Source organism: Budorcas taxicolor, chromosome 19 (genome assembly GCF_023091745.1).
Source record: "Budorcas taxicolor isolate Tak-1 chromosome 19, Takin1.1, whole genome shotgun sequence".
Classification (NCBI taxonomy): domain Eukaryota; kingdom Metazoa; phylum Chordata; class Mammalia; order Artiodactyla; family Bovidae; genus Budorcas; species Budorcas taxicolor.
Genome location: NC_068928.1, coordinates 41,290,984 through 41,300,738, shown reverse-complemented (window position 1 = coordinate 41,300,738; position 9,755 = coordinate 41,290,984). Strand labels below are relative to the sequence as shown.

Sequence of the window (9,755 nt, the reverse complement as noted above, 5' to 3'; positions counted from 1 at the left end):
TCGGGGCAACTATGCATGTGTGCCACAACTATTAACCCTGTGTTCTTAGAGCCCGCACATCACAACAAAGAGTAGCCCCTGTTCACCAAACAAAGAAAGCCCATAAGCAGCAATGAAGACCCAGCACAGCCAAAAATAAATAAATAGAAAAATAATTTAAATATTCCGTTTTCCATGAAGTCTTTCTGGTCTGTCAGTGTGTTTTCTTCTACTTAAAATCATCATAGTTCTTGAAGAACTTTTTTAATTAAAAAACTTATTTTCTAGCATTCTCTATTATTGCCTTTTTAATATCAAGGTCACTAAATTTCGTATCCATCTTATTAAAATAGAACTCCCTCCCTCCAGCAGTGTCCCACAATGCATAGTCCACACCAATCTGCTGAAATGAACTCCTGACTTTTTCTTCCTCAGTGTGCCCACTGGATTAATATTTTAAACTTGCCATGATGGGAACATTCAGCGGCAGGAAAAGAGTATGGAAGTGAGAGCCATTTTGAGGACACTGTTGGAGGCTCTGGTTCTCCAAGCCCTCACAGGGATCAGTGGACAGAGGGGAGAGAGACAAAAGCCACAGGACGTGGCAGCTCAAAGACGACCTCATTTTCTGTTTCCTAGGACCCTGTGGTCAGGGGAGGCTGTGTGGGTCATGGCCTCTTTCATGAGCTCATTAACTCTTTACAGGGGACAAACTCAACTGAGTAATAGCGCACTTGTTTAAGAATCCATATACATATTCATGAGGAAAACGCCAGTTTTCTGGTACCAACGCCCACGACAGGCCTATATAAGGTCTAGGGAAGAAGGGAGGTTTCAAACTCGAGCAAATCCAACCGTGGACAAAGCAAGAGTCTTGGCCATGACTTCCATCAGCTGCTGTTCTCTCCTCAGCGGGCCGCTCTCACAGGCCGGGGCCGCCCCGCTGGGCCTCTCGGCCACCCTGGCACACGCCAACCGAGTCCGAGTGGGCACAACCCCTCTGGGTCGACCCAGCCTCTGTCTGCCCCACAGCTGCAACGCTGCCTGCCCCCTGCCGGGCACCTGCGACATTCCCGGCAACATCGGAATCTGCGGGACCTTCGGCGAAGGCTTCTTCAACAGCCACGAGAAGGAGACCATGCAGTTCCTGAATGACCGGCTGGCCAGCTACCTGGAGAAGGTGCGTGGGCTGGAGCGGGACAACGCGGAGCTGGAGAGCCGCATCCGAGAGCTGAGCAAATGCCCCGAGTCCACCGTGTGTCCGGACTATCAGAGCCACTTCCGCATCATCGAGGAGCTGCAGCAGAAGGTGAGGTTTGTGATACTTCCCATCAGAGGTGGGCAAACAACAGTTCCCAGGCCAAAGTCAACCTCTTGCCTGACTTTGTAAATGGCTGCTTTTATGCTCCAGTGGCAGAGTCCTGTAGTCGTGATAGAGATTCATGGTCTGCAAAGCCTGAAAGATTAACTGTCTGGCTCTTTCACAGAAAAAGATGATTGACCTTTGCACTAAATCTTCAGGGCCTGGATTGATGGCGGAATCAGCTGTAGCTGACTTTTTTTTATTAAATTGAAGTGTAGTTGACTTACAATGCTCTGTTAATTTCTGCTGTACAGTAAAGTGATTCAGTTATACATATATATTTTAATATTCTTAAAAATTTTTTTTGATGTGGATCATTTTTAAAAGCACTGAAATGTTACAGTACTGTTTCTGTTATTTTTAAAATGTTTTTTTAATATAAATTTATTTATTTTAATTGGAGGTTGTTAATGTTTTGGTTTTTTGATTGCAAGGCATGTGGGATCTTAGCTCCCCCACCAGGGAGCAAATCTGCACCCCCTGCAGAAATCTTAACCAGAGGAGCACCAGGGTAGTCCCTATATTCTTTTCCATATTCTTTTCCATTATGGTTTATCCCAGGATATTGAGTATAGTTCCCTGTGCTGTACAGTTTGTTTATCCAGTCTTTGCATAATAGTTTGCACCTGCTAACCCCAGACTTGGGGGAAGAGATTCTCTTGAGTGAAGGTGAATGTGAATATGTAAAGGATAAGATGCAGCATTTGATTCTCTGGGATTCTGAGTTTATGCTAACTTAGTTTTAGTACTTACAATTCCTCAATTGTAGTTGCAAAAACAGTGCAAGTTAAGTTCTGGGGCAGTTAAAGGGGTCAGGGATACATGTTCTAATGTCCTTTTAGAGCCAGTGTATTCAGTAGCATTGGTCTCTTATGTATATCTGCTCTCCTCTTCAATTATAAATGGAATGCTTCTGTAGAGCTTACTTAGATTTGGAGACAGAAAGACAAAGAATGTCAGAATAAGGGCCATGGAGCTATGGCTAGATTCAGAGAAGAACTTTGAGGAGGTTGACCAGCCAGTGGTAGAGACAACTTATTAAGACTGGATCCTATCTTAAGTGTAAGTTGGTATGGCCACTATGGAAAACGGTATGAAGATTCCCAGAAAACTAATCCTAACAGAATAGAATTATGATAATAGAATTATCATATGATCCAGTAATTCCATTCCTGGGAATATACCCAGACAAAAATATAATTCAGGATCAGAAAGATACATGCACCCCAATGTTCTTAGCAGCACTATTTATAATATCCAAAACATGGAAACAATCTAAATGGCTATCAACAGATGAATGGATAAAGAAGATGTGGTACCTATATAAAATGGAATATTACTTAGCCATAAAAGGAATGAAATAATGTCATTCCCAGCAACATGGTTGCAACTAGAGATTATCACACTAAGAGAAGTAAATCAGAAAAAGACAAATTCCATATCATATCACTTATATGTGGAATCCAAAATATGGCAAAATGAACCTATCTACAAAACAGAAATAGGCTCACAGACATAGAGAGCAGACTAGTGGTTGTCAAGGGAATGGCGGGAAGGGAGAAGGATGGACTAAAAGTTTGGGGCTGGTAATGACAAACCATTACATTGAGAATGGATAAACAACAAGGTTCTAATACATAGCACAGGGAACTATATTCAATATCCGGTGATAAACCATAATGGAAAAGAATATAAAAAAGAATGCATATATATATATGTATAACTGAGTCACTTTGCTGTATAGCAGAGCCTGGCACAACATTGTAAATCAACTATACTTCAAGGAAAAAAAAAATGGATGGATCAGAAAGATACATAACCCCCAGAAAAGAATGGATCCCATCTTACCTGAAACTTTCATAACCAGCCCATTGTTCTGTGGCCTAGATTCTAGCTCTTCTTGTTTATATCAGATTAAGCCTCAGATCTGGCAAAATAATGTCTTAGCTATGTGTTCAGTTTGCTGCCATCTCCCGCCTCTTGCTTCCTTTGGCTCTATGCCTTCCCCCTTTGCCATGCATCCTCTTGCGTGTGCCCCTTCCATGCCACACCAGCATCACTCACACGTTTGGGAGTTTGTGTTGTCAAGGCAATGTTGTAGATTGAACCTGGCCAATGGCTCTTCTTTTGACTGAGGCCATAGGTGACTCTGGGAATAAGTGAACCCCTGAGCGTACTTTCTTTCCTCAGATCCTGTGCGTCAAATCTGAGAACAACAAGCTGGTCGTGCAAATAGACAATGCTAAACTAGCTGCAGATGACTTCAGGACCAAGTGAGTTGGGGTAGCACACTTGGGGGAGGATCCAGATGCCTACCTTGATGCCTCTCTGGTGATGCACCTGGCATCAGAGATGCCATCGACCAAGATCCCAAACCAACAGTTACAGCTGACATAAACAGAGGGCATTAAGTTCAAGGCCTTGAGAAAACACCCCTGCAATTGTTTAGCCTTTATAGTTTATAGTGTAATTTGAAACACTTCCTCCACTTGATTCTATATGAGAAGACCCTGGTGAGGTGGGCAGGGCAGTGCTGGCATCTGCTTTCTGAGGACATGGGGCCCAGAGCCCTGAGGGGACTTGCCAACTGGAAGTCACATGGCTGTTGAGCAGTAGAACCAGAACTCGCCCCTCATTTCCTATCCGAGGTCATTTCGTAAGAAATTCTGCTGCCTTGGTAAAAGATATATCTCTGCAGTGCAGCTCCACCAGTTTGTGAGCACTAGTAATTCATGATAGAAATCGGGAGCCTAGAGCTATGTGGAGGTCAGAGGGTTTACATTCCCTGAGAGGGCCCAGCGGGGCAGCAGGAAGGACATTGCATTCTATTGTCTTTCTTCTGGGCACTGTGGACGCCTCACTCCCCCAGGGTGAAGGAAGCTTCTTCCCATCGTGGTTTGGCACCTAATCTGGGACAGAGTCCAGGGTCCATCTCAGTTGGGAGGCATGGAAGATGAAGGTGTACTCTACCGCTTCCCCTTTGGCCATCTGCCCTCAAGGGCGGCACTGTCCGCCGGCCATGCTGGTATCCTCAGGACCGGCCGCTCTGCCTGGTTGTCCAGGCTGGACAGCAGACAGAAGGCCAGTGAGTTACCCTGGGGTTGTGTCCCATGGGCCCTCTTCTCTTTAACCTCAATCCCCGTGTCTGCCCTGGTGAAGGTTCCAGACGGAGCACTCCCTCCGCCAGCTGGTGGAAGCTGATGTCTGCGGGATGCGCAGGGCGCTGGATGACCTCACACTTGCCAAGGCTGACCTGGAGGCCCAGGTGGAGTCCCGGAAGGAGGAGCTGCTCTGCCTCAAGAAGAACCACGAGCAGGTGCAGGAGGCCTTTGGGTGGCACATGGAGATGTCCTGGGGTGAATTCAGACTTCTTCGGAGGAAGCAATGAGGCCCTTCCTGGTTGTGCCTTGTGGTTAGGCCTCAAAGGGGATTTCTGGCTTTCACGGGGAGCCCACCCAATAAATGGCTCTGGAAACTACCACACTAATGCAGGCAGTGCCTCATCCTCAGAGAAGTGCAGGGAAATCACTGGAGCGAATGGGAAGTGGGAGGTGAGGCTCTGAGTGGAGGGCAGCGGGAGCCCCACCAACGGGATGTCCTCCTATGTCCATAGGAAGTCCACACTCTGAAGTGTCAGCTGGGAGATAAGCTCAAGATTGAGCTGGACGTGGAGCCCACCGTGAACCTGGGCAGGGTGCTGGAGGAGATGCGGGGCCAGTACGAGGCCGTGGTGGAGACCAACCTCCGTGACGTGGAGCAGTGGTTCCAAACTCAGGTGAGGGCGGTGCTGCAGAGCAGGGAGGGACCCGGCTGCATCTGGCCAGGGAGGGGAGCGGTCACTTCTCTGTGTGCTTGTGCTATAGTCTGAAGGCATCAGCCTGCAGGCCATGTCCTGCTCAGAGGAGCTGCAGTGCTGCCAGTCAGAGATCCTGGAGCTTCGACGCACAGTGAACACCCTGGAGGTGGAGCTGCAGGCTCAGCACACGCTGGTGAGTGGAAGCGTGGAAGACTCAGGTGGGCTCCCGCTTCTCATGGGCAGTCCCCAGGTTCAGTACATGCCTCACTTAGATATCGTCCAAGGACCCAGCTTTAACCTTGACTTCTTTACCTTTGGGCTTCCCTGATGGCTCAGTTGGTAAAGAATCCGCCTGCAATGCAGGAGACCCCAGTTCGATTCCTGGGTCGGGAAGACCCACTGGAGAAGAGAATTGGCTACCCACTCCAGTATTCTTGGGTTTCCCTTGTGGCTCAGCTGGTAAAGAATCTGCCCGCAATGTGGGAGACCTGGGTTCAGTCCCTGGGTTGGGAAGATCCCCTGGAGAAGGGAAAGGCTAGCCACTCCAGTATTCTGGCCTGGCAAACTCCATGGACTGTATAGTCCATGGGGTCGCAAGGAGTTGGACACAACTGAGTGACTTTCACTTTCACTTTCTTTGCCTTTGCAAGAATTCTCTAGTGTGTGTGGATGCTGAGGAAATGAACATTCACACAGTGAGGGAGGTTCTGCAAACTTCTTCTAAGGTCTATGATGAAGAGCCACAGCGTGTTGTTAGTTGTTGCTGCTGAGGACTTGCTCTTTGAGCCTGATGACAGCTTGGGGTGTCATGGTCTGAAGGGGTTGAGTACAGGGTCTGTGACTTTTAACCTCTTCCCCTCTTTCTTTGGTATTGCAGAAGGACTGTCTGCAGAACTCACTGTGTGAATCTGAGGCCCGCTTCGGCACTGAGCTGGCCCAGATGCAGAGCCTCATCAGCAACGTAGAGGAGCAGCTGTCTGAGATCCGGGCTGATCTGGAGCGGCAGAACCAGGAGTACCAGGTGCTGCTGGACGTCAAGGCCCGGCTGGAGGGTGAGATTGCCACATACCGGAACCTTCTGGAAAAGGAGGACTGCAAGTACGTAGTCTGATGTTGTTTATATCAATATCATGTGTAAAAGCAGAGACCTCTTATTGGGAATGAACTAAAAGGAGGGAGTGGCATTGCAGATTCTACCTCTGAGGACAAACTTGCTTCCCAGTAAGCCTGGTGCTGCTTGGACATGGAGGAAGGTGTGTAAGAATTCTGAAACTCATGCCATCCCTGTTACGCTTCCACGTGCTAGTCACTCCCACCAGGGCTAACATACTGAGGGTTCAGTACATTTAGGTTTTGCTAAATTCCTTCTGGAATATCCCAGGAGTGTCACTTGCAGCATTTAAAAACATTGCATGGAGCACTGGTACCTATTCTCTCATTGTTAGTTCCTCAATAGGACTGTGACATAGGTGGGCGGATGGTGTACCCCTATGAGCAGGCAGGAGCAGGAGCAGGAGCAGGGCTGTGTTTATAAATGCTTAGTTACTGTTTCATCATTAAGTTGTGTCTGACTTTCTGTGACCCCATGGACTGTAGCCCACCAGGCTCCTGGGGTTCTGGGTTCTGGGGTTCTCTAGGCAAGAATACTGGAGTGGGTAGCCATTTCCTTCTCCAGGGGATCTTCCCGACCCAGGAATCGAACCCGAATCTTCTGGGTCTCCTGTCTGCAAGTGAATTTTTTTACTGCTGAGCCACCTGGGAAGCCCCTAGGGGCTGTGTTTAAATTGAAAGAGTGGCCTGTTTCTGCTCCACCTGCTTTCTCCCTTTCTCTTAGCTGTGTTCCTTTTCTGGTGGGAGAGAACACTGACTTTGCACACGGCGCTCTGAGCTCTGGCTGCAGCCTCACTGAGAACTCGGAACAGTCCCTCCCCTTTCTAGGCTTAGAGGGGCCTGTATGGCCTAAGCTCCGCTTTGCTCTTCCAATTCTTTTTAAATTTATTTGGCGGCACCAGGTCTTAGTTGCAGCACGTAGGATCTTCAGTCTTTGTTGTGGCATGCAGGATCTTCAAGTTGTGGCCTGTGGGATCTGTCACTATGGCATGAGGACTCTTAGTTGAGGCATGTGGGATCCAGTTCCCCGACCAGGGATCGAACCCAGGCCCCTTGCACTGGGAGTATGGAGTCTCAGCTACTGAACCACAAGAGAAGTCCCCTGCTCTTCCAGTTCTAGAGTGCCTGTTTATTTTGGACTTTCATGCACTTCTCATTCATTGTTGTCATTCAGTCTCTCAGTCGTGTCCACCTCTTTGTGACCCCATGGACCGTAGCACACCAGGACTCTCTGTCCCTCACCATCTCTTAAAGTTTGCCCGAGTTCATGTCCATTGCATTGGTGATGCCATCCAGCCATCTCATCCTCTGACACCCTCTTCTCCTTCTGTCCTCAATCTTTCCCAACAGCAGGGACTTCTCCAATGGTCAGCTGTTTGCATCAGGTGACCAAAATACTGGAGTTTCAGATTCAGCATCAGTCCTTCCAATGAGTATTCAGGGTTGATTTCCCTTAAATTGACTGGTTTGATCTCCTTGCTGTCCAAGGGACTCTCAAGTGTCTTCCCCAGCAGCACAGTTCATGCCAATGTTTAAACACTTTCTTTTTTTTCTCTCTCTCTACAGGCTCCCCTGCAACCCATGTGCAACCCCAGTCTCCATCACCTGTGTGGGCCCTTCAGCCTGTACCTCCTGCTCTCCCTGCCTTTCTGGGCCTTCTGGGTTCTGCTCATCATCTCGATGCTGAATTACTCCTCACCGGGAGGAGCCAGAAAATGGCAAACGCCTGTAGTCCCTTGGCTCCATCCCCCAGACCTGCCACCCCCGGCCTTTCTGCCCCAGTCAGCCTAGGGGAAGACTGAAGGCAGGAAGAGCTTCTCTACTGATGGGCTTTCTGGTCCAGCCACTCAGCCCTGGCCCTTGGATTTGTCCTTCCTCCTTTCAGAGTATCCTGACTGCTCTACTTTCTCTCTTCTGCTGCCTCCTGGTCTTTCAGACCTTGCTTTTAATTTGCTAATAAACTTCATTTGTGCAGCATAAGGAGCCCAGTGCCTGTGGTTCTGTTCCTTCATCCCATGCTGAGTGATGCTGAGAGGGATGCTGTGGACCTCCCTGAGCCAGTCATTCATGTAGAAACAGAGATTGTGGTTTACTCACCAGGGTGGTTCTGGGAGAGGGCAAAGCCAGTGAGGACTGTGGCTAAAATATGAAAGTTCAGCAAAATAGCACAGGTGAGAAATACCTAGCTCTTGACCTGATCAAGCCTGATCACAGAGCCAAATTACAGAGCTTTAAACATACAGACTGAATAACACCCCCCACGCCCCCACCTTTTTATCTGGATGAAGCCAGCTGGTCCTTGAGCAAAGGAAAAACTCAGGTCAGAGGTTCTGCTGGCCCCTCCAGAATACTTTCCTTGAAGTAAGTTTTTGTGATCACACACTCATTATGAGCAAGGCATCGTCCTGGGGCTTTATAAACACTGGGACACAGGGTCCCACAAAAACCCTGCAAAGAAGGAGTGGCTGTTACCATTTTTAGCTGGGGGGCTGAATCAAGGCTTGAAGCCCAGTTTCTTTGAACTATATCCAAAGTCCGTACTTTGGAAGCTTTGAAGAGGCAAAAATCAAATATGAGAAAATTTAGGACAGTAGTTTTAAAATTGTGATCCTCCAACCAGTAATACCAGCATCATACGAGAACTTGGTGGAAATGTATCTTCTTGGGCCCTACCCCCAGGCTTTCTGAATAATCAGTCTGTTTCCTTGAGCCTTCCAGGTGATTCTATATGCATAATCAAGTTTAAGAACCACTGTTAGGGGGTTTATTTGGGAAGTAAGATCACTGCAGAAGGAATGGGCCTTAATCTCCTGATCTCATGGATGAGGAACTCTTGATCCCATTGAGTTAGTGGTGAACATGTTAAGCAATGATAATTGCTGAGCTGGTCACTATATCAATCTACAAAAGGCCAAACTCACCCACCCAAGCTCCCTTGCAGGCTCCAGTGCCAAGTCCTTCTGGCTGCCAAGCTTGGAACTCCAGTCAATAGGCACATGAACCAGAAGCTCCATATTTCGGCAGTGATGGCTAAAAAGAGCATGTCTTCAGAAAGCAGCATCAGAACTGGCCAAGTAGTAAGTAGTGAGTTCCCCATCACTAGAAGCATTCAAAGAGGGCTTTTATAACCACGCGGTGAAGACATTGAGGAAGTCACTCAGGTATCTGATGGAGCTGGATAAGATGGTTGTAGAGGGTCTTCTAGCCCCTCAAATTGACGACTTTCTGCTTTCTAGGTCTTATTAATCAGTGAAACTACAAGCAGAGCCGATACACTGAATCCAGCAGCTGGTTCTTGTCTTCCCTCTCTACTCCTTGAACTCTCTGAATCAGAGTAGCTTGCTGAGAAATTTACAAAGTCTAGCCCATCCTCTGCGGGAGTGACCACAGTCCCAAGTCTCAGGGACAGAGAGGTTTTAAGTCAGAACCTGGCTGCTGTGCCTCCAACTGCTCTCAAGCCTGGACACCTACCTGTTGGCCATTGCCTCTGTAGACAGGACTGATTTG

At 48.0% G+C, this 9,755-nt stretch overlaps 1 protein-coding gene across 1 annotated transcript; it reads left to right on the top strand.

The window, feature by feature from the left end:
- The first annotated feature begins 739 nt into the window (after nt 1–739).
- On the top strand, nt 740–7,935 carry LOC128064496 (keratin, type I cuticular Ha7-like). Its single transcript, XM_052657233.1, has 7 exons — nt 740–1,288; nt 3,533–3,615; nt 4,502–4,658; nt 4,956–5,117; nt 5,206–5,331; nt 6,016–6,236; nt 7,815–7,935. Exons 1-7 carry the CDS (start codon nt 740–742, stop codon nt 7,933–7,935), a joined length of 1,419 nt encoding a protein of 472 aa, XP_052513193.1.
- The last annotated feature ends 1,820 nt before the right edge of the window (nt 7,936–9,755 follow it).